General features: G+C 39.4%; 1 protein-coding gene across 1 annotated transcript in view; it reads left to right on the forward strand.

Moving 5' to 3' along the window:
• Positions 1-25800, forward strand: part of SAMD3 (sterile alpha motif domain containing 3) — a 45944-nt gene that overhangs the window by 14846 nt on the left and 5298 nt on the right. The window contains exons 4-8 of the mRNA XM_082405388.1: positions 6946-7131; positions 7386-7470; positions 10281-10373; positions 12990-13157; positions 24129-24329. Coding sequence (XP_082261514.1) covers positions 6946-7131; positions 7386-7470; positions 10281-10373; positions 12990-13157; positions 24129-24329 — 733 coding nt within the window. The remainder of the gene's footprint in view (positions 1-6945; positions 7132-7385; positions 7471-10280; positions 10374-12989; positions 13158-24128; positions 24330-25800) is intronic.

Below are 25800 nucleotides of genomic sequence, written 5' to 3' on the forward strand. Positions count from 1 at the left end.
CCATTTTGCAACAATTGTGTAGGTAATGTCTCATTACTTTTTCTTTGGTATGAATGAGGAATTAAAAAGAAAGAGGGACTCAGACATGATAGCTCCATGAGATCTGTTTTTGTGACTGTCATGCTAATAAGTGTAAATATTGAGGGTAAAGGCCAGAAGTTTCTGGGTCTTTGTCCATCTCTCAATACCAAGAAGAATTGGGGAATAGGAAGAAATAAAAGATTTACGTATTTTATGCTTCTTTGCTTGATTAGTCAGGGCCCCAAAAGTTCCTGGGTTCTTGAATCTCGCATTGGCAAGCAAGGACCGGGAGGATTTGAGAGGTGCCAGTTTGTGCCACAGCAGAGTGGCTGATGCCATCCACATCTTTACCTCTACTTTATGCTTGATTATGTGTTCACACATGCCTTTCAGAAACTAAATTCTTCTGGAAGTCTCGTAGATTAAATAGCAGCTGTGATAGCCCAGAGCTATAAAACATAAATTAAAAGTAATCATCAAAATGCTGAGAATGTGGAGCAAACATTTCCTAAATTAGTGGTGGTTACCATCAGTTGCAGCAAGAAAGCAGCATTTCCTTCATAGTCCTTGCATGTCTTGCAGTGATGTTCACTATTTTCAAAGATGGCATCTCACCTTGCTCATTGGCATGTATCTCTTTATTGGGCTTTTCAGAACGTCTTGTTTACTTTGTTTTCTTACCAGTGGAAAGTCTTGCCTAGGTAAAGTAAAGCAGGTAATTGTCAGAGTACTGGCATCATAACACAGAAGCAACATTTCTGTTTAACTTTGTCGTTTGGTGAAATTTGGTCCCTATTTTGAAGATATGCATTATGAGGTCCTTTTCTGTCCTATGGTAAGATGATAGCAAGTTCTTTAAACAAACGTCTAAGCCTCCTCTAGCTTCCTTTCTCTTCTTCTATGTTCCAAAAACACTGAAACTTTTAGATGTTGCTGTGGTTACATGCCATTTAGTTTCAGAGTTGATAATACAAAAATGGTATTTGTCGCTGCTTTCTCTTCCGATGGTGGGAGTACTGCTGCTGATGGTAGTGGTACTTTAGATGTGAAGACTAAGACCGGTAGTGAGAAAGGCTGTTCTTCACAGCTAAGTCCTCGCTTGTCTCTTGCTCTTCTTCCTTGAGGACCAGAAAGCAATACCATTTTACAAGACTAGAAAAGCATCACAATCCCTCAAAGTAGCAGATTATCTCCAAGCTGGGGCCCCTAGAAAAAAGTGTCATTTGTTACCTAAATTCTAGGAAAGCAGGCATGATTCATAACGACTCCAAAAGTCAACCAGAAGTCAGTTGAGTGTGATGTGAATTCTGCCCTTTGTTCTGTAAAGAATCCACATGCAATGCAGCTGAAGCCTGGTGAGATACTGAGAAAACTTCTTTAGGACGTTTTTCTCGGTGATGTTTGATCATTTTGTAATTCTCAACAGCCACAGTCTAATTCCTAGGTACGCTTTGCATATACAGAGGACTCTACTCCAATTGCCAGATCTGCCTCTCTTGCATTTGGGTCCCACTAGTTTTCATATCTCAAACTTGGGGGCTTAGTGATGTGACACTTCAATTTCATGTATGAAAACACAAGTTTATGGAACTAATGTCTGCCTTTGCTTATCTATCATAGAATGTTACATTTAATGTTTTGTATCTCTCTCAAATGTTCCTAAAACTTTCTACAACATTTTTGTTACAAACTGTTCCACTCAACAATGACATAGGGAAATCAAAACAGGTAAGGAGCCAAGACTTAAGATGACTACTCACAGGGCCAGTGTTGGACCAGGTCATGTGGGAGATTCAGACAAGAAAGACCACCCAAGAGGCAGGAGAGTGGGGAAGAGAATCCACCTGGGGAGAGGGCTAAGATGAGCCAAGAAGATCGAGGGAAACTTAGGGCATTGGGGTGAGAGAAACAACTGCTAACACATGCATAGTGTGGCCTGGAGACTTAGTAGGCTTGAACCTTGGCTGGATCTGAGAATTCACATTGGATACTAGCTGATAATAAAATGGCACACAAAATTGGACCATATTATGAATTGTCCTAATTATTAAGTAAGTTATGTAACTGGAGATAAAACAAGTAGTCCCTACCCTCATGTATGTCTCTTCTGCTCCCTGCCATGGCTCAACATCTGCCTTCTGTACATTGAGATTTTTTCTTAAGAGAGCTTTAACTTTATGGGGATTCCCTTGTATGTTATTTGTTGTTTTTCCCTTGCTGCTTTTAATATTTTTTTCTTTGTATTTAATTTTTGATAGTTTGATTAATATGTGTCTTGTCTTGTTTCTCTTTGGGTTTATCCTGTATGGGACTCTCTGTGCTTCCTGGACTTGATTGACTATTTCCTTTCCCATGTTAGGGAAGTTTTTGACCATAATCTCTTCAAATATTTTCTCAGACCCTTTCTTTTACTCTTCTTCTTCTGGGACCCTATGATTCGAATGTTAGTGCATTTAATGTTGTCCCAGAGGTCTCTGAGACTGTCCTCAATTCTTTTTATTCTTTTTTCTTTATTCTGCACCCTGGCAGTTATTTCCACCATTTTATCTTCCAGCTCACTTATGCATTCTTCTGTCTCAGTTATTGTGTTATTGATTCCTTCTAGAGTATTTTTAATTTCAGTAATTGTGTTGTTCCTCACTGTTTGCTCTTTAGTTGTTCTAGATCCTTGTTAAATGTTTCTTGTATTTTCTCCATTCTGTTTCCGTGATTTTGGATCATCTTTATTATCATTACTCTGAATTCTTTTTCAGGTAGGTTGCCTATTTCGTCTTCATTTATTTGGTCTTGTAGGTTTTTACCTTGCTCCTTCATCTGTTACAAATTTTTTTGTCATTTTTTTTTTTTTTGATGGGTGGTACTGTATTCCTGTCTTACTGGTTGTTTGGCCTGAGACGTCCAGCACTGGAGTTTGCAGGCAGTTGGATAGAGCCGGGTCTTGGTGCTGAGATGAGGACCTCCATGAGGCCTCACTCTGATTGACATTCCCTGGGGTCTGAGTTTCTCTGTTAGTCCAGTGGTTTGGACTTGGAGCTCCCACCACAGGAGCTTGGGCCCAACCTCCGGCTTGGGAACCAAGATCCCGCAAGTTTCCTGGCACGGTTAAAAAAAAAAAAAAAAAAAAGGAAGAAAGAAAGAAAAAAAGGACCAGTACAATATCAAAGAATAAAAAACAAAATAAAATTAGAAAGATAAAAGATATATTAGGAAAACTAAAACTATAATTGAAACAATTGCAACAAGGTAAAATAAAACCACAACAGAAAAAAGGAAAAAAAATAATATAAAAAAGGTTTTGGGGGTGGGGGGTGGGGAACAAGCCAAAAGGAGAGATCACTAACAAAGTAAAAAGAATAAAATAAAATTAGAAAAATAAGAGATTTATTAGGAAAAATAAAAATATAAAAGTATCAACAACAATGAATCAAAACCCCAATCTAAAAGAAGAAAAAAAAAAGAAAAAATAAAACCTTGGCTATGGGGGGGAATTTAAGCAGGGGGTGGAACTTAGGTGGGGGCGGGGTTTAAGGTGGGTCAGGACCTAGGCGGGTGGGGGGGTGACCTTTGAGTGTGGGGGGGTGACCTTTGAGTGTGGGGCGGGGCCTCTGCTTAGAACCTGCGCAGAAGGGGAGAGGTAGCACGTGGAAAGGAGGGCTTCTGGAGTGTGGAGTTCCGAGTTTGGAGGAGGTCCCTGGGTGAGGGTGTGTGGGTGGGGTTTAGGCCCAACAGGCTCCCCGGTGCCTAAGTGGACAGGGAAAGCGCTGGCCCCGTTCCTTTCCATTCCTTCACACGCCTCCCCCACCGTCTCCCCCAGGGTCTCTCCTGTCGACCCTGGACTCCTAACCATGGGTGGGTCCCGCTGGGTGTAGGAACACCTTCCCTCCCCCAGCCACCCCTCAGGGTGCTGGTCCCGGAGGCCCAGCCTTTACTTTTGCTCCCCCTTCCCTACCTCCCACTCCCTTAGGACCCGCGAGGCTGGAGGGGGCCTCGGTGGGCAGAGGGTCAGGTCCCGGATCTCAACAGGTTCCTGGGGGGTCCAAGTGGGCAGGGGAAACCTGGCCACACTCCCTTTTGATCCTCTGCCCTCCCAGTGGTTCCCCAATTTCCCTCTTCAGGTGTGGGATCCCTTCCCCTCCCCCAGCCACCCCTCAGGGGCCCCAGTCCCGTCCCACCTCCACTTCTCCTCTCCCTTCACTCCCCCCAAGCCCCACATCCTACCCGGTTGCTGGTGGGTCCTCCCATCCCCTTAGGTGTCCATGGTCCCCCACCAGTGCCTGGTAGGTGCCCTAGTTGTGAGGAGACACGAATTCCACATCCTCCTAGTACGCCATCTTGACTCCACTCAGTCAATGAGCTTTTTCATGAGAACCTCCACCTCATAATTTTTTTTAATTAGCGCATACTGCAGTAATAATACTATTATCATATGTGTCAGCTTACCCTTATTGTAAGTTTTATTTTATTACGAATATAAACTCTACATACATACTGAGTGTTCAGTGCAATAGACTCTGATTAGTTAGACTGGGAACAATCCTAGCCATTAACATGTTTTAAAAGCTCTCCAGATGATTGTACTGTGTACCCAGGGTTGAGATCCATTGGATTAAAGATCTTTGTTCTGTGGTGGTATCTTGGTGAAGGGCACTGGCTCTGAGGTAGGAACAGAAATATCAACATCCTCTTAGTCTGGGAATTTTTTCTGCTCTGTGCACTTACTTTAAGTTGACTTCTAGGGTGTTCTGCCCAACTCTACCTCAATAAAGATATGAATAATCTTAACCTCACAGTAAAGTTTTTAAAATCCAATGCAAATATTGTTTTATGGATGGGAAGTGATTGTGCCTGCAGTTATCTGCACCTAAATTAGAGTGTATTTTTAATTTCTGATTCTAGTATTCTGTGTAATACTAGTTTTGACTTGTATTAGTTAGCATAGCTTGTATTCTATTCACTCCCCAAATATCTTGTTAAATTGTTTTAATGTAAAGAAAAGGATAATTTGATGCCCCTGATTTTGTCTAATTAGGAGCAAGATGGAATATCTGGCTTTTATAGAGCTTGTATGTGTCTAGTTACATTCTAGGTATTTGACAGAAATAAGACCATGCTATATAGTGCCTACCCTGATGTTGAAAAGACATACAGAAAAAATATATAGAACAAGAAGGTAAAAATTGCCTCCAGCCCTATTTTATAGCATTGGAATGTGGAAGTTATCCATTGATGTGGTACTAAATAAGACATGGCAACCTCACAAGTCTAAAGGGGTCATGCAGCTAAATTAGCTTGAAACTCCTGAGGAAAAGGAGATAGATGTTAAAATCTTGTACTGAAACCAAGTTAAACACCTGCACAGTTGCAGCACCTTTCAAAAATCTTGGGAAGGCACAAAATACAGCAAACAAAACTTGCCATTATTTTACACCCCCGGTTTAAGTAGATAAGGGAGAGATCATGGGAGAAAGAAATAATAGAATAGAACAGGAAAGGAAATAGGGATTGTAGAAGAGTATTTGCCACCTAGTACACCCCCACTAAATATTGGTTGAGTAAATGAATGAAATGAGAGAGGAACACTGGAAAATAATTTGGGCTGAGGCAAAAATTTCTTCTGGGAACGGCCTGTTGCTGTACTGAAGCCAGCGTTGAAATTATCGGTGTGCTCATTTTAGCCAGGACATCTTTTCATCGCTGATGCAGTTATTGCCAAAGAGGGAAAAAAAGGAGAAAGAGCTTATCATGAAAAGAGAGGAGAGTTCTTTCTCCTCTTTTCTTTATTCCCCATGTTTCATTATACCTCTTGCATTCTTACAAAATATGACCTAAAATTCTAAAGGAAACCTGGCCTTTCGAAGCTCATCTGAATTTTATTTGGACTACTAAGGCTTCCATGCTTGTACCAGAAAATTAACCTACTTAAGTTAACTTAGGAAATCTTTCTTTGTCTTCTGCTTGGCTTGCCTCTATTGCTTCACTTCCATTCCAATCAATCCTATTAGTGAAATGGATTAAAATCTATCTATTGTCTCTGGTAACTTGCTTGGAAATTTTACTTTTTATACACTGGTTCAATCACTAACTTTAAGGTTTTAAAGTGGTTCTGATATTTAATTTTATAAAAAACCTTATTGAGGTGTAATTTTCATAACATAAAATTCACCCATTAAATTATACAGCTCAGTTAATTTTAGCAGATTTATGCAGGTGTGCAGCCATTGTCACAATCCATTTTGGAATGCTTTCATCACCCTAAAAATTCCCTGGTGTCCTTTTTTCAGTCAATCTTCACTCCAACCCCCAGCCCCAGGCAACCACTGATCTGCTTTGTGTAGCTATCATTTTCTGTAGCCTTTTGTAGCAACTTCATCTGAATGGATCAGAATATCTGATACTTATTTTAAATTTAGAGACCAAGTTTACCTTATTAAAATAGCCAAGAACAACTAAATTAAGTGACTCTTGTATTTCACTACAAACAGAAGCCAAATAAGTTAATTAGAGAAATTTTCTGAATCAGGTGCTAAGACTTTATCATATGCCTCATTTGCTTTGCTGAATTGCAATTTACTCTCTCTTAGATACCTTGTTCAGTTTTGAGCTATGCATTACATATTAACTCTTCAAGATATATGGATCAATATTCTTTCCAACTTCAGACTTTATTCTATAGTCTATACTGTTATGACATTTTTCTCCAGGATGACAAGTATTCGTGTGTGTGCAAAGGAAAAGAAAACAGAGATACCCGATGAGGCCTCAGACATTTGCAGGTAGATAATTGGATGGAAGATGGATTGATGACTTCCATATATTTAGGTCTCAAGAAAGTGGTTTCTGTCATAAGTTCTCAGGGTGTAGAGAATTAATAAGTTGCATATATTTGAAACAGAATTTCACTCTTTGTGTGTTTTTATTTAACAGAAGGAATGTGAAACAGGTTCTAACAGGGAATAAAGCCTTACAATGGACTAAGTCCTATGTTTTACCGGAGTTTCCTTATGATGTCAAATGCATGTTAGCAGAACAGAAGTGTCCTGATCACAGCATGAGGATAAGGATCATTGAGTTTCTCCAGGCTGACATGACGAAGTATCTGGAAGGCTCACTGTGAGTAATAACAGGGCAGACTTGCTGCTTTGAGAGAGGGTGTGTTTTCAGAGTAGACTTGAATTCATTTGGAACCGATTCTCTTCAGATTTTGCATGACATATTGGTAGTAAGTCCAACATTGCCCAATATTTGAATGTCTACGTTGTCATATAGAAAGATGTGAAGAAAAGTGAATGTAATTTAGACTCATCTTATGAGGAGGAATGTAGGCTTCTTGAACTGAAAAATGTCCTCCCTGTCTCACCGAACAGGTACCCCACCACCCAGCAGTATAACGACGTGGTCAACGCCCTGCTGCAGGCCCACCCTTTCCTGGATGAGGACGGCTGTGGCTTTGTAAGTGACAACGTGGAGCCCTTCTGTTTCTCTCAACCTTTCTTAAAATAAGAACGTTGTATTGTCCAGTAATCTTATGCCTCTTTCCCCTTTCCTCAGTCTCTTTCTGTCTGTTTATCTGGGTCTATCTGTTTCTCTTTCTCTGTCAATTTCTCTGACTCTGTCTGGTCTCTCTCTGATTCTGTTCCTTTGGCCGTCTTTTCTTTCTCTTGCTGTCAGTCCCTGTTTTGTTCTAAGTTTTGGTCTTTCTTTCTCTCTTTCTATCTCTCTCTCTCCCCTCTAGCTCTGTTCTTTTTGATGACTTCTCTGTGTCTCTCTGTGTTCCTTTGTCTTCTTTAGGTCTTCTTTAGTTTTAGGTACACAGCAAAATTGAGTGAAAGGTACAGAGATTTCCCATCTCCCCCCTGACCCACACATGCACAGCCTCCCCCATTATCAACATCCCCAACCACAGGGGTACCTTTGTTACAGGGGATGAACCTATATTGACACATCGTTATCACTCAAAGTCTATAGGTTACTTTGTTTCTCTCTTGGTGTAGTACATTCTATGCCATGAGACAAATGTATCCATCATTATTGTATCATGTATATGTGTACTGTTTTCACTGCTCTAAAAATCCTCTGTGTGCCACCTGTTCATCCCTCCTCATCCTTCTCCATCTTCTTTCTCTCTCTATGTCATCATCGTTCTGTCTCTCGCTGAAAGCTGTTTGGAAGCTGGTGTGTAAAGATGAGTCTCTAGGAAGGATCTTTAAGAGATGCAATACGTGGAGAGAGTAAGGCTGTGACTGCACCTCCTTCAGGGCTTTCATCAATAAAGTGGTTCTTGCCTTTGTTTAGAGCCGGTGGAGAAGTGGTCTGCTTTTGAGGTCTTGACCTCCAGCCTCACCTGGCCCTCTCACATCTCTGCTGTTCTGACAAAAACAGATCCTGGAGGTGTTCTGGGGCAGCAGTTCTCAACTCTGGCTGCACATCAGGATCCCGAGAGATTCTGGTTTAGTTGATCTGGAGAAGAAACCCTGACACCTTAAAGTTCCCCAGATGATTCTGATGTGCAATCAGGGTTGGGAAACACTGCTCTAGAGGTTTCAATACAAGCTTTGCTCTCTGGGTCTGCAAGTCTCTTGGCTTTAAAAGCCTGGGATATCCATTGCCCAACTATGTGAGTATGCTTAACTCTACTGAACTGTACAGTTAAAAATAGTTAAGATGGTTAAAAAAATTGAGTGTATTGTGACACTGGAACTATATGATTTAAGGGACAATTGTGGGGAATTATTGCTTTGGGTACATAAGATTTGCTGTCTATTAGTCCTTATATCTCTATATGCCGTATACGCATACATTGGTAGTCTTATCTAAATAAGATAGATGTCTTTTGCACCTTATTATAGCAGCTATCTCTGAGAAAAATTTTTTGCTGTACTTTCTTGAAGACATAGTGTGTGTCTTCAAGACACACACTATGTGTGTGTGTGTGTGTGTGTGTGAGAGAGAGAGAGAGAGCGAGAGAGCATGCACACAGCAAGGAAGCATTTGGTCATTTATAGGACTAACTTTATTCTCAACTTTTTTATATTGAAGTATAGTTGATTTATAATGTTGTATTTCAGATGTATAGCAAAGTGATTCAGTTATATTTATATGTATATATATATTTTACAGATCATTTTCCACCATAGGTTATTACAAGATACTGATATTCTCAACTTTTTATTTCAAAAGTTTTCAAATCTACACGGGAGTTGAAAGACTGCTGCAGTGGGCAGCCATATACCCTTTCTGTAGCTCGAGGTTTCTTAGCCTGGGCAGTACTACGTTTTGGGTGGATACTTCTTTGCGGTGTGGGCTGCCCTCTGCATTGGAGGGTACTTAGCAGCACCCCTGGCACCCACCAAGTGTGACTAGTACCCCTTCGCCCAAACTGATGTAACAACCAACCGTGTCTCCAAACATTGCCAAATGTATCCTGGGCGGGGGGGGCAAAATCTCCGATGATTGAAAATCACTGATCTAGATTCACTAGGTATCACCATTTTGCCACATTTACTTTTCCTTTCTCATATTTATTTGTTTGTTTTGACTGAGCATCTGAAAAAAAGCAAGTCGCAGTTGCCACTCCTAAATACCTCAGCATATATCTTATAAGGATAAGGACAATCTCCTACCTAACCACAATACCATTTTTATACCAAAAGAATTAACAATAATTGCATAATATCATATACAATCCATATCCCTGTTTCTTCAGTTATTGAAACAAAGTTTTTAAAATGGATTTTTGGCTATAACATCTAATCAGAGATTATGCAATCCATGTACTTACTATGTCTCTTTAATTTCTTTTTGTCTCTAGGATAGTTTCCCTACCTTTTTTTTTTTTTTTTTTTTCATGATATTTTCTCTTTTGGACAAGGCTAGTCCAGTTGCCGTGTACGATGATCCACATTTTGGGTTTGTCTAAATGTTTCCTAATGATTATATTTGGGTTTACAATGTTAGGGGAAGATCTGCTGGTGATATGTGGACTTTTCACATATCCGATCAGGAGGCCATAACTTCAGGGTTGTGTTTTATTGCAGAGTGATTGGAGGAGAGCTGTGTCTATGTAGCTCTTTCCACACCCCCTCTAGCTGGAAAAGCATGGAGAAGAAGGATGATTGTTCAGTGACAAAAAGATTTTCTGTTGTGGCATCTGTGTCAGGAATTCTCTGTGCCACGCATGTAGCAGATGCTCAGGGCACGCTCCTTGATTGACTGCTCATGTGGACCACTGCATTGACTGGCCCTTTTTTTGTTCCTATCAGATACTTGCTAAGGAGAGAAGGGAGAGGCTGGAAAGAAGACATTGGCAATTAAAAAATGTCCTAGCAGTTGATTGCTGTAATACCTCCCACCAAGTCCGCAGGTTTAGAAGCCCTTAAGAGCTGTGGGAAACATGAGGGGGAAAAAAATGTATTGGCACTAGTTCAGATTTCAGGGCTGAGAAAAATACAAGCCATCCATTATTTCTGCGCTGTTGTAAAACAGCAGTGGCAGTGTCCAGACCCACAAGCCTGTGGGAGGTGAGGAAGTATCTCTGACTCATACATACCCAGGCGCTTAATTGGGGCCGAAGCTGCCTTCCCAACCCCCAAGCCCCAGTACTCCTCACCAGGGCTGCCAAGGGTTTTTTGTTATTTTTTTTTTAACATCTTTATTGGAGTATAATTGCTTTACAATGGTGTGTTAGTTTCTGCTTTATAACAAAGTGAGTCAGTTATACATATACATATGTTCCCATATCTCTTCCCTCTTGCGTCTCCCTCCCTCCCACCCACTCTCCCTATCCCACCCCTCTAGGTGGTCACAAAGCACCGAGCTGATCTCCCTGTGTGAGCAGCACTTTAGTTTACAAATGTCTTCCATGAAGTAGCTCTTCATTTGAGTCTCCCCCTAACCCAGGGCAGTTGACAAGACTAATCTTCTTATTCCATTATAGTTAAGGGAACTAAGGTTGAGGGATTACTTGTTGAAGATTTCTTAGCTAATACGTACTGGAGCTAGTCCAGCATCCTGGGTCTTTCCAACTTAGGTCCCAGTGCTTTATCAGGGGCAGGAAATAGCTCTTATTGAGACTTAAACCAAGGAACTGGGAATGACAAAATCTAAGTGCCAGACACTGGACTAACATGATCTCAGTGGCATTCCCATTTGCCTGAGCTCGTAAGATATGTCCAAAGTCACCCAGTGACTTAACCCATCTAGTGGCCAAGACTAGGAGGCAAATATGGGCCTGTGTAGCTACAAATGGCCATTTCTTTCCCTGCACCCACTCTTGGGCCTATTCAAGTGGATGGCATTGCAGGGAAGATGAGGGGCTGAAAAGAAGCCTTGAGGCTCAGGTTTGGCCACTCTTCACACAGTGAGATACTTACCAAGCAAGACCAAGACTCAGAGTCTTGCTTCTAGTCTGTTGCTCAACACCTGGGTCCATGTACTTCACAGAGGACAGACACAAGGCATCTAGCGTTTATAGTTTCCAAGATGCACCAAGCGCTGTGCTGGGTTTGGTGAGCAAAGTAGACCCAAGACCTTCTTCATGTGCTCACAGCCTAGGGGAAGGAAAGAATGGAAGGAAGGAAGAAAGGAAGGGGAAATTTGAAGAGAGGAAGAATGAAAAGAACAAAAAAAGAAAAGAAACAAAAACATCACCTAGATGAGGGTAAACTACCAGTGTGATGAGGGTAAACTACCAGTGTGATAAGTGTTGACAAGGAAAGGTGAGCCTGATAACCAAGGGAAGTGCGCCGTTAGGGAGGCCGTAAGGGAGTGATGGCTGAGCTGAGATCTGGAAACAGAGCAAGCTTTACCTAGATACCAGCAGGGTAGGCGAGGAGAGGGACAGAGCTTTCCAGGCCAAAACCAAAGGCCCAGCAGAGGGAAAGAATGTTAGCAGTGTTGGTGTGTTGAGGAAGAAGCCCAGGTGTGTCCCCAAGTTATTAACCACGTCTCTGGTCTTCCAAGCCGTCCACATGCCAGACAGATTCTCCCAGAGCACAATCTGACCATCCACACTTCCCACTCGATGTGGCCTAAGAGGGCTTCCTAACCCAGCTCTGCAGCCACTTTCTACAAAGCTTTAAAGGATACAGACACCTGGGCTCCTCTCAGACCTGCTGAAGCAGAATCTCTAGAGTCTGGCTAAGCACCAGCAGCACTGCCCCTCGGGAACTTGGAAGAAATGCAGATCCTCAGCCCTGCCCCTGACCTACTGAATTAGAGGCTCTGAGGGTAGCACCCAGCAACCTGTGTTTTAACAGATCCTCCAAGAATTGTGATTCAGGCTGAAGTTTGAGAACCATTGCTCTAGAAGAGAACTTCTCTGTCCACAGAGAGGGGTTTGAAAGGATCTGGTTCCGGATTACCTTGAAGCTCTTTTTGGGGTAACCACGCCCTTCAGGTTGGGGCTGACTTCTCTATTTTCTACACCTTCTACCCTTGCACATCTTGAGCTCTCTGTTCCTGCCAGGCACAACTCTTGGCAGTTCCCCAAAGGGCACCATCTCCTCCTCTCCTCTGTTGCACACACTGCTTCATCTGATGATGCATTTAAAGAAAGCGCGTCAGTCCATATATGCATACGCCAGTATCAGTTCTTTTCTAGAATCCAACAGGAAAGTGGAGTGCATTGTGGAGACACCAGAGTAAAGTGGAAAGTATCCAATTTTAGGAATTAGGAACTCTAGACTCAAGAGCCAGTATATTTAGCTATATGACATTGTATACAAATACACACACACACACACACACACACATATAGCTATGTACTACACAAAATATCAATATATGTATATATTTATAGCATTATCGCAAGATTATTGTGAGGATAAAAAGAAGAATAGATATATTATTTCTATTACTGTGATGGGAAAATAATTTCAAACCTGAAGGTGGTAGGCAAAGATTTTATTGTTTATATAGGATTATTCCAATCTCTTTGGAGATTAACTGCCCTGTTTTATAATTTTACACAGTTTTTATGGAAACGAGCCCTCAAAGATCGTTTTAAATATGTTCGAAGACCCATAGAAGATGATGAACAAGTGATGAGAAATAAGTGTAAATTTGGACACCGAAAAGGCCAGACAAGGAAATCTCTTGCTGATATAAGATTTGATGAAATTAAAATCATCCAGATAAAAGTAAGATTGAATCTTTAATTGTTCTGACAATGTATTGGTTGGTTGATTGATTAAGGGATAATAAATGCTAGCATTTAAAATAATTAAAACAAAATAAAATATCCTTTTGAAAATTTGAGGTGTGGGTTAGAAACTAAAAAAAAATCTGTTTTGTTTTTGTGAATGAGAGTATTTCCAAAAGAGGACTTCCAAAAACGGAGCAGAGAGTGTTATTGAACATCGCAAGTTTATTCTTTCACAATCTTCAAAAAACCTGGAGAAACCCTAAAGTTCTGGATCTTTGAATAATTTCTTTTCCTCTCATCCTAAAATGTATCCTGCGTTCTTGCTGTTCTTATTGCTACAGAAAATTTTTTTAATACTCATATTGTAGGGGTCAAGTTGCTTCTGGTTTCAAGGTTTCAGGGTGGAAGCTAATCCACATGCATGGGTCCAAAACCCCGTACTGTTCTCACTTTGTACAGAGGCGGCCATGAGGAGCCACAGGCAAAGGGCCCCAGGCAAGGCCTGGAGATTCCTCCCTCTGCAGTGGGTTTGCTGTACATAATGTTCACGTGGGTCCTAATTACCTGAAATTCTATAAATATTCCTTATCTGCCTCACAGCCCCCAAGTGTTCTCAGAAACAAAAGTGTCCCCTGCTAATAAAGTAGATTGAGCTCCTTAGGAAGGATGTCCAAACTATCAAGTTATAGAAGCTAAATCTCATGTCCTCCCCAAAATCTCTTTTCACATCAATCCAACATGAATATGTAAATATAATTTTTCACTACAGACACGTTTATGTCAGTGAATGTACTTGGTGTAAATATGCTGTTTTCTTCTTCAGCTGGTATAGTTATCTGATATTAATAGAGCAACCTGTCAGATCATCTCAATTTTATTATCACTACTTATAAGCACCAGGGGACGGGAATATTTTTTAACATATTTTGTAAACTGTTCATCCCAGCATTAGAAGTAAGAAACATTTTAGATGAAGGAGTATTTTGAAATACCTTATTGGGACTTCCCTGGTGGTCCAGTGGCTAAGACTCCACACTCCAATGCAGGGGGCCCGGGTTCGATCCCTGGCCAAGGAACTAGATCCCACATGCTGCAGCTAAGAGTTCGCATGCTGCAACTAAAAGATCCCACGTGCCGCAACTAAGACCCGGGGCAGCCAAATAAATAAATAAAAAGAAATACCTTATTATAATTTTCAAAGAGATTTTCAAATGACAGGCCAGTTAAGATAATATAATTTTATGTCTGCTCTTTGATGAAAAGACAAGACAGATGAAAGTTACCTAAATTTAGTGTAATTTTATAGAAACTTTAACTGCAATATTCCAATTATAAACTGAAATCATGATAAGATAGAATTACATTCATTTTAAAATCTTTTATATTCTTAAAATAAAAAGCCACTTTGTAAAGGAACATAATTATATTGTGCATATTTTCAAAATATGTGATTTTCCATATACTACAAATGGAGTTCCTTTATAAATGAATTAAAATTTTACAAATTTTAAATTCAATTTTCTTTCTTTCCCACCACATCCCACCAGAATTGATGCACATCCCACCAAAATTCATTGGAATAGATAGATGAATGGTAAAATCGGAAAAGTAGCACTTATCCCCAGCAAGGGTAAGCCCAGGGGGTCAGAGGCCACCCTGAGGGACACAGGCTAAACGGCAGCTCCTCTCCTATGTTGACACATCATCACTGACCCAGTTTGTACAATCGTCTTTCCGTTCTTTCTCAAAACCACCGCAATTCTTCATGTAACTGCACCTTTTGTTGTTCCTGTCTTGGAGTCTCCCAGAGATGCTGGAATTCTAAATTGAATCCTACTAAGGCCCATGCAAGGGTCTTTGCTACAAAAAGAACAGGGATTGAATGTACCAGGGCCCAAGATGAGTTGATGTACCAGGGCCCAAGATGAGTTAAGTTGCAACAGAATTTAGTTTTGACCTTCCTGCCAACTGGGGCAAAAAGAGGTCATTGTTCACATCTGAAGAGGCAACATTTTTCCTGCCAAGCAAATCTAATTCGTAAGGATTTACTTTCCTCCCTCTTACAAATGGAGCTACAAATTGCTGATTCTTTTAAACACTGTAGCATCCCTGTTTATGACCTCATGTTCTGTAAAGCCAAAAGCTTTGAAGGATGGAGAAAATTTTACACTAGAATATTACATTACAACGTGTTTCTGTGTTTTGTACCCTCCATGGTGATTAAGCAAATGGGAAAACACTAAGAAGAGTAGAGGGATAAATCCATTGAACATACCACTTATCTCATGGGATTTTAGACTTCAGATGAATTGCCTAAATTATTTTGGGCTTCATTTTGAATTTCTGATAGCTCCTTTTTAATGTCTTTATGATTTCTGAAAATTAAAGATAGTTGGATTAAGATACACTGTGACAACTTTCACATCTTTTAAAATTTCTTGACTGGGCACAGCATTTCCATAATATAGAAAAAAGTTATTTCCTGTGCTGTAGAGATGGAAAATATTGATGCAGGCAAGACGCCAGGAGGCAGGCCATTCCCTCAAAGGCAGGGAAGTGGGTTTGGCTAAACTGGAGGAAGGTTTTGGGAAGGAGTAAGGGAGGGGAAGAGATTTTTCATTCCTTTTGTTTCTGTTGTTTGTCCTTTGGTGGTTGGAAGGAATTTACCAAAGAATTGATGGTAGATGCCTCAACGAAGGACAGTGTGTTTCTTAGTCCTGTCACGTGGGCTTCTGCAGATAACCAAGCAGCTGCAGAATTTGTGTGAGTTTGAGCTTAGGTCACAGATCTTTTGTCCCCAACCCTCCTCCTCCCTCAATCTCCAAGGTCAGCGTGGCACTGCTTAAACTACGCTACAAAACCCAAAGCTTCAGCAGCATCAAAACATCCACCCATGAGTCTTAAAAATGCCTGGGTTCCTCATATTCTACTCTTAAAAAAACTTATAACCATGGTATGCAGATGGCTATACTTGTCAGAATACCAGACTGTTTCCAGATCAGTCCTACAAAATACTGGTTTTAAATGCAATGTTTAAAAATCCTTTGCCAACCTCACGACCTCATGTCACTGCTGCTTGTAAATCATGCTGTCAAGTGCAACATAAGTGACGTTGCTTCTTATGCATCTGACTTTTAGCTTTAGGTCCAAGCAACTTGTAGCCCTGTGATTTGAAAAATCTGTTTGCTTTGCTTAATTGCCTTTTATTATACTTCTTCTAGTATTTATAAACGGAGACATAATTAGATTCTCAAAACAGAATTAACTGAGTAATTTCTTTTTTTATTGATGTATAGTTGATTTACAGTGTTTCAGATGTACAGCAAAATGATTCAGTTATATATATACACACACATATATATATGTTCTTTTTCAGATTCTTTTCCATTATAGTTTATTACAAGCTATTGAATATAGTTCCCTGTGCTATACAGTAGGTCCTTGTTTACCTATTTTATATATAGTAGTGTGTATATGTCAATCTTAAACTCCTAATTTATCCCTCCCCCACCCCCTTTCCCCTTTGGTAACCATAAGTTTGTTTTCTATATCTGTGAGTCTATTTCTGTCTTGTTAATAAGTTCATTTGTATCTTAACTGAGTAATTTCTTAAGTTGCTGACAACATTATCCTGTTTAAATGATGAAGACACACTGGTTTTAAAAGCTTACAGGAATTGTATGGAGCTGCATGCAGAGTAGTGGAATTAACTTTGTACTGTATGATTTTTTGTGCAAAACCTCAGGTGTTAAAGTTGGATGAATCAAACTCCTCACCTCATGGCACATTATTGTCATTGTTCTGTGCCAGGCCTTTCTCTTGTTCTATTCACTTCTTTTTGTGCTCGTTCTTCTCTGCCCTCTTCCTCACCTCTGCTCTTGGGCAATCCTTCTATTGTGTTTCATCTGTACCTTTTTGTTTGTAAGGTGTTCTAAAATGTGTACTATGATTTTGGGTGTATACATATTTGAGCCAGTGAAAATGGTATTCTATACCCCATTCGTGTTTCACTTTTTCACTGACACCCTCTAAGACTCATTCATGTTACTATGTATATTTCTAGCCCATGATTGTAACGATTATTACAAGCCCTTGCCTCAAGTCCCTCAACAGATTGTACTGCAGAGAACGCCATTATACCTGTCTGGTTATGGACTCACCTGTGTTTTATTCCTTTGGCTTGTCCACCAAGAAGTGGAACTGATGGGGCAGAGGGCATGCAGGTAGTTAATCTGACCAATTACTTTCTAGAATGATTTTGTTAGTCTCACTCCATAATACTGCATATCCCTGTCTTCCTGCCATTGCTTGGCACTAGCCAGCCTTGTGAGTTTTGCCAAGTCTAATAGGTATAAAGTGCAATCTGATTCTTGTGATTTGCATTTCCCTTGATGACTAATGAGTCTGAGCATCTCTTCATGTGTTTGTTAGACTTTTGAGTTTCTTCTTTTAGAAAATTACCTCTTTAGATCCATTGCCCAGTTTTTAATGGGTTGGCATCTTTTTCTTGTTAATTTGTAGGAAGCAGTCCTTCCCATGCCCTAAGTCACAAAGATATTCTCCTACTCTTTCTCTTATTAAGTTTATAGTTTGCATTTTCATGTTTAGATCTTTAAGTCATCTGGAGTCTGTCTTTGTATATGCTATTAAGTAAGGATAGCCATAGGGTGAGTTGCTCTTACAACACCAATTACTAAACAGTCCATCCTTTTTTTATTTATTTATGGTGGTACTTTTATTGTATGTTAAGTTCCCCCAAAAGACTTGGGTGTGTTCTGGGCACTATCCCTTATTCCACTGGTCTCTCAGTCTACTCTTACGCCATTGTCACATTACATTTGATTACTTAGTGTTTATTACTTAGTATCACTTAGCACTTAGTGTACAGACATTTCTGGGGTGGTTCACCCTCATTTTCTGGAATAAGGGGAAGGACAGGGGGTCCTTGTCTCAAGAACCCATGCTGGGACTCCTTTGTAGCACCTACCTTCTCATAGGAGAACTAGAGCCTGGTCTAGGGGTGCTGAGCTCAGGTGGGAGGGTAGGACCAAAGGAAGGTTCCGAGCATCTGCCCTTGCAAGGAGCATCAGGATAAGCTCTGTCTTGCTCTTGTGGAGAGCCTGCTGTGACAGGATGGAGGTGGCCTATGGAGGCATCCTGCTCCTGTCATCCTGACCCTGGGGTGGAGTGGGGATGGCAATTGGTTGACATAGGGCACTGGACCCCGATCTTCACACTTACCCAGCCTGATGCACATCATTTCTCGGAAATCTCTTCATGCAGAGGATTCCTTGGTGGTTCCTTTGGGCCTCTGCTGACTCCTAATTTATCCCTCCCCCATCCATGCCCCATTTGAAACATCAGGATGTAAACATACTTTGAAATGCTTAAACTCATCTTTAATGCTTTTTGACTAATGCACGCATTTTCTTTTCTTAAGTTATTGAGGTTTCTTTCATCCAGTAGAGGTTTTGACTTATTACCATAAACTTTTCACTCTTGGGATATAAGCTGACTTTAATAATAGTCATTGCTTCTTTCAAATTTTTCTGATAAAAACCTGTTTTGAATCTTTCATGTGTCCAGTCTTTCACATTTAATGCCTGATCTTTTCACCCACTTTGAAAAGATTCTCCTCTGTCTTTATGGAGTAGATTAACTCTGAAATGGATATTTGGTGAACATTTATTTTGGTTTCTTGAAGCAGTACAGGAAGGACTTTGAATTTTCCACAGGGGCTTTTGCTTTTCTCTCTTTCTATTTTTCTTTTTCCTAATTGCAATGAAGTTCTCTCAGTTTGGAGGCTATTAATGTGATCTTTAAGTGCACAGCTTATTTTATCTTTATCAGTTAATGTAGTCTACATTTTGGTTTTTTTAAAGAGTTTTAAGTAAGTAATTTAATCCTATCAATCAGTTTCTTCAAAATTCCTTTTGATATCATCTTCTTGGAGGTTTTCATTTTATGCATGATTTATTACATCCAGCTCCAAGTTCTTAAAATCCATGTTGTCTTCTCCAGGAAGAGCAGTCACTCTAGTCTTCCAGTTCCTTGTTTACCATCTGTTTAGTAGCTCTATTCATTATTGAAAGTGACATATTAAAAGCTCCAGCTACTGTTATTACTGAATTGTCTCTTTCTCCCTTCCATTCTATCAGTTTTTGCCACATGATTTTGGGGTTGCTGTTGCTAGTGTATATAAGTTTATAATTGTTGTATCTTCCTAATGGATTGGCCCTCTTCCCATTATAAAATATCTTCCTTTGTCTCTAGGAACAATTTTTGTCTTAAAATTTATTTTGTTTCATATTAATATAGCTATTCTGTCTCTCTTTTGGTTACTGCTTACTGGTATACCTTTTCCCATCTTTTTACTTTCAGTCTACTTATGTCTTTGAATCTAAAGTGTGTCTCTAGTAGACAGTATATATTTGGATCATTTTTTAAAAATCCATTTTGTCAATTACCTAATGTGATTAGTGATGTTAGGATTTATGTCTGCTATCTGTTTTCTATATGTCATCTTTTTCTTGTTACTTTATTTCTTAATTACTGCCTTATTTTGTGTTAAGTAAACATTTTCTAGTGTATTAATTTAAGTTCCCTATTGTTTCTTTTAGTAAATAAACATTCATAGTTATTTCCTTAGTGGTTGCCCTGGGGATTACAACTAACATCTTGATTTATAATAATCTAGTTTGGATTAATATCCATTTAATTAAAACAGCACATAAAAACTTTGCCTCTGTATAACTACACTCGTTTTCCTTTTATACACTGTATGCCCATCAACACAATTTATAACTCTTGCTTCATGCAATTGTTTTGAAAACAAGATGGGAGAAAGAAAGAGTTACAACCAGAAAATACATTGATACTGTCTTTTATACTTAACCTATGTAGTGACCTTTACCACTGCTCTGTTTTTTCATGTGGATTTGAGTTACAGTCAACGTTCTTCCGTTTTAGCTTGAAAGACCATCTTTAGTATTTCTGGTAGGGCAGATCTGCTAGTGATCAATTCTCTCACTTTTTATTTATCTGGGAATGTCTTAAATGTCTCCATTATTTGAAGGATGTTTTGCTAGACATAGAATTCATTTAGGGAATTGATTTCTGGTTTGAGAATTGGGTGTTCCAGTGTTCAGTTATTATGGTTTTGGCTATAGCTACCAGAAAACCCTGTCTGAAATTGGCTAAAACTATAAGGAGAGCTGTGCTCTCACATAGTAAGAAACCCAGAGGTGGATGAGTGTGGATATGATTGCTGCTCACCAATTTAATCAGCTCGTCTCCTCCAGACAATCATCATGTTTGTACATCTCCACTCCCTTGAAGTGAGATGTGGCCATGAGACTGACTCTGATCAATGGAATGTGAGAAGAAATGTCAAGCGCATTGAAGATCCAGTATGCAGTGCCCCATCTTTCCCCTTTCTTTTGCAATAATGACTGATATTCTAGATGGTGGAGCCAGTTTCTTGGGTGAAGAGGGTGAGGAGCTGGGCCCTGAGAGGGACATTCACATGCGTGATAAACTTCTGTTGCCCTAACGTTTGGGGGTTGCTAGATAGAGCCGCAGTATCTTGCCTATCCTGAGTAATACCAGCGGCTCCAAGTACAGCATGTCAGGCTTTGGATCCACATCTCAGTGATTCTCCTGTTCCAGGGCAGGCTTCATCAAGTGATGGAGTTTTATGGACTTTTCTCAGAGTCTAAAACATGAAGAAAACACAGTATTTTGCCCGATTCTGATATGAAATATCTTGTCAAACATACACTGGGAATGTTGCAGCAGTTTCTGTAGAGAGGTTAATTTATGCTTTTTTTTTAAACTTATGCTATATCTAGGACAGGAACACAGGGATTTAATAAGTGATTGTGGGGTGCATCCAAAGTCCTCCAGACTTTTGTTAAATAAATAAATAGATAAATAATAAACAAACAAACTGCCGGGTGTTAAATTACTAACACTATACTTATACAGTAGCCCCCGCAACATCCACAGTTTCGCTTTCTGGGGTTTCAGTTACCCCCAGTCAACTGTGTTCTGAAAATATTAAATGGAAAGTTCTAGAAATAAACAATTTATAAGTTTTAAGTTGAGAGAGAGACCACATTCACATAACTTTTATTACAGTGTATTGTTATAATTGTTCTATTTTATTATTATTGTTGTTAATCTCTTACTGTGCCTAATTTATAAATTAAACTTCTCCATAGGTACGTGTTAAGGGAAAAACATAGTATATATAAGGTTCAGTACCATCTGTGGTTTCAGGCTTCCAGTGGGGCTCTTGGAATGTATCCCCCACAGATAAGTAGGGGGCTACTGTAATTCATTTCTCTCTTTAAATATTTCTTTTCCTACTTGTTGGGTATATATGTACCCAGTGACTTTGAAAGTCATGAAGTAGTTTTGTGTGTTAGCTTTCTTTGGCTTACAAATACGATGGAATTGAAAGTCATGCAAAATCTGCTTAGTCAATGCTAAGGACATACACTAGGTTTCTTTTGATTTCTTTTAGGGCATTTACTGTTTGTTTCTTACTGCACCTGACATAATGATTTATTGTATAAATACTAATCATTTTTATAGCCTTTTCCACAGATGTTTCTCTCATGGTGCAAAACTGAACAAGAAGCAAAAGTTGAAGAAAAATGTTGACAGTTAATTGCATTCTGGATATAATGCAATTACTGCCATCAGCAGGTGGCACGTTTGCTAATACTGTGAAGTTTTACAAGTCAGCTGTGCACTTGGAAACATGGGGCAAAGTCAAAGCAGTTTCCCTGCTGATTGACTAAGACACGTGACTGAAAGTTAAGGAAAGAGACTGTTCAAGTTACACAGGGAAACATCGTTTCCAAAGTCAATTTGATAATAGAAGTGGAAACAGGGATGACTGGAATTTGGTATGAAGAAAACTCTAGCATCTAACACAGCACTGTTCAATAGAAACATAATACAAACCACAGATATAATTTAAGATTTCCTAGTAGCCACATTAAAAAACGTAAAAAGAAGCAGGCAGAATTATAACATTAAGAGTATAGTTTACTTAACCCAATATTATCATTTCAACATGTAATCATTATGAAAAATTGTTAATGAGATGTTTTACATTCTTTTTTTGCATACTAAGTCTTTGAAATTCAGTGTTTCCAGCACACATCTTAATTTGGTCTAGCCACAGTTCAAGTGCTCCATAGCCATATGTGGCTAGTGGCTTTTAGACCAGATAACTCAGATAAATACCCCCTTAGAGGAATTAGAGGGTTAAATGACACTCTCTGGGGAACACCATAGTTAGCAGGGAGCATGACCAGTTACTAATGTCAAACCCTTGTTGCATTTCTGGGATAAATCCAAGTTAGTTGTTCCTTGTTCCTAATATTTGCAACTTTATTCATGAATGAGATTGACCTGTAATTATCCTCTCTCATACAGTTCTTTCAGGTTTGGGAATCAAATTCATAGACATAGAAGCTTCGTAGAATGTGTTGGAATTCTTCATAGAATTTATTTTTTTTGACTCCTTGAAAAAATCTGCATAAATTTGGTATGCCCTCTGTTTTGAAAGTTTAGTAGAATTTGTCTGTGAAAACTTCAGGTCTTGGTATTTTCTTTGTGGAAAGACTTTTGTCTTCTAATTAAATTTATATAAGTTTCTAGGAATTTCTTTTTAGTCTGTTTGTATGTTATATTTTTCTAGGAATTTGTTCACTTGGTCTATGTCTTGTTAATCATCCTATGTTCACAGATAGTGGATCTACCTGATGCTTTCCTAATATGCTTGTAAAAGTCTTGATATAGGAGCCTTTTAGGCTCTTTACCATTTTTCCATCTTTTACAGGTAACATCTGCTCACATTCTGGTCAGCTAGACAGTTTGTCAACTTGTTGATCCAAGTGTAGTTCAGCCAAGTGTCCGCTCAACTAACTTTTCTAGAAAGATTTTTTTCTTGTCTCCTCAAAGCCTATTGATTACCTTAGATTTTTAATGAGACTATGTGAGGTACTTTTAGCCACCCCACCCCATCCAATGTACCCAAATGCATAGCGAATATAATTGACAGCTTCATGATTTAGTATCACAAAATACCCACCATAATTATTTTGAATTTGGATTATATGGCATGGTACTACAGCCCTAAAAAAGCATTTAAGAAGGAAAAATAAAAACAATAACAATAACAAAAACTTAATTTAAAACCTTTTATCTCTTCTTAATATTTTGTCTTCTAAAATTTAAATGCATGGGAATAAATGACATTTCTATTCAGTGTGAACATTCTGGATAATCTAGGTTTCCATGTAAAAAGGTATGTAGGAAATGAAATAACTCTTAGATCTGTCAAGAGAACAGATTATGGGACTTCCCTGGTGGTGCAGTGGTTAAGAATCCTCCTGCCAATGCAGGGGACACAGGTTCAAGCCCTGGTCCGGGAAGATCCCACATGCCGCGGAGCAACTAAGCCTGTGCGCCACAACTACTGAGCCTGCGCTCTAGAGCCCGCGAGCCACAACTACTGGAGCCCATGTGCCACAACTACTGAAGCCCGCGCACCTAGAAGCCAGTGCTCCGCAACAAGAGAAGCCACCACAATGAGAAGCCCGCCCACCGCAACGAAGAGTAGCCCCTGCTCTCAGCAACTAGAGAAAACCCGCGTGCAGCAGCAAAGACCCAATGCAGCCAAAAATTAAATAAATGAATAAATAAATAAATTTTTTTAAAAAGAGAACAGATTATAATTCCAGAGTCAGTAATTAACTGTTTGATTTGTTCACAGCGTCAAAGACATTTGTTAACCATGTTCCAAGTCAAGCATAATGCTACATAGTAGTGTTCACCATATGAGTGAATCGTTGAGTGTGCCGTAATAGCCCATAATTCAGGTTTTCATGAAGCATTAAACTGCCACTTGAAACATGGAACATATTAATATTTTGAAAATATTTTGCAGGAGGAAGCTGTTTGTTTAGATTATGAGGTAGATGAACATATTAACTGGTTCCAGCAAGAATATGTGAAAACAGAAAAGGACTGGAGCGAAATTGATAAGAGGATGAGCCAGACTTTGGAAATAAGAAGAAAGTTGATCGGCAGCAGAACACCTCTCAAGGACATTCTTAAAATGTTTCCTTTCCTGAAGTGCCCCTATCAGGTATTTGCTTATAATAGTCTGATTATAATGTCCAAATTGATTTTTGTTTCTTTCCTCTTGGAGTGGTAGCAGGACTATGCAGCAAGATGGTGGTTATGAATCTCAGGAGAATGCATGAGGCCCAAGGGGTACAACTAGGACCATTTGGTAAAAATTTCTGGAATCATATTCTGGTAACACACACTGGCTGCCTTCAGCTTTGAAGAGTTCTCCATCACTGGACACATTGTGGAGGCAGGGGCACCACTACTTTGGGGTATTTTGACAATGGGAAACATTTTCCCTTTGCATGCATTTAGACAATCAAGATAGTTTATGAGATAACTGTTAGCATGCAACATTACTCAAAATCTATTTCCTTTATGATCCCAAATCATTTCACAAAGTGGTCTTAAAATATACGAAGTTTACAGGTAAATCAGACACCCTGCCATTTAGTTTATTTAAGGTGGCCATTAAAGGGTCCTATTACAATTTTAGTGTAATTTTGGCTGTAGTATATAATGAAAGACTCTTCAATGTTTTTATCTGAGAATATATTTCATGGAGGAATTCTGTAGGTGCAGTCAACCAAACTGGAAATGAAAAGTTTTACATGCTTTTCTTCTTCCAAAAGAAACTGAAATAAGAATTTGCCTGCATGCTTTATTTTAATAATAATGTCTATAGCAAACATCTGAGTGTTTGCTACATAGCAGCTATGTTCTCAGTGCTTTACATGGATTATTTTATTTAATTTTTTCTCAGCAACCCTACCTTATTTATTGCTTGCTTTCTCCTTAATCTTTGGGTTGCTAGGAACAGTAATATACGGTAGCCTCTAGCTGTTAGAAGAGTATGCCAGATTGACACACGTACAAAATATACTTTTAAAGTGAAAAACTGTTAAACTGATAGTCTATAAACTCTTTAAATGTAAGGAGCATGTTCTGAACATTGTAGTAGTTCCCAAAGTACCTAGCAGAGTACTGTGTGTAAAATACAAATAAAATATTGATTTTTTTGAATGCTGGATGAGTTAGATGGTTGGTGACTTAGTCCAGTCTAGCTGCTATAAACAAAAATACCATCGACTGAGTAGCTTATAAACAATTGAAATTTATTTCTCCCAGTTCTGGAGTCGGGGAAGTTCAAGATCAAGGTGCCTTCAGATTTAGTGTCTGGTGAGAGTGCACTTTCTGGTTCATGGATGGTGCTTCTTAGCTGTAACTTCATATGGCTGAAGGGCAAGCTAGCTCTCTGGGGGCTTTTGTATAAGGGCACTAATCCCATTTATGAGGACTCTGCCCTCATGACCTAAGCACCTCCCAAAGACCTCATCTCCTAATACCATCACACTGCTAGGTTTCAAGATATGAATTTGGTGGGGGACACAAACATTTGGTGGGGAACACAAACCAAGGGGACTCTTGGTCCCCTTCATGTATTTCACCCATTCCCCATCCCCTTCCCTCCGGCAACCACTAGTTTG

The sequence above is a fragment of the Balaenoptera borealis genome (genome assembly GCF_965194805.1).
Source record: "Balaenoptera borealis genome assembly, chromosome: 9".
In the NCBI taxonomy this organism is placed as follows: Eukaryota; Metazoa; Chordata; class Mammalia; order Artiodactyla; family Balaenopteridae; genus Balaenoptera; species Balaenoptera borealis.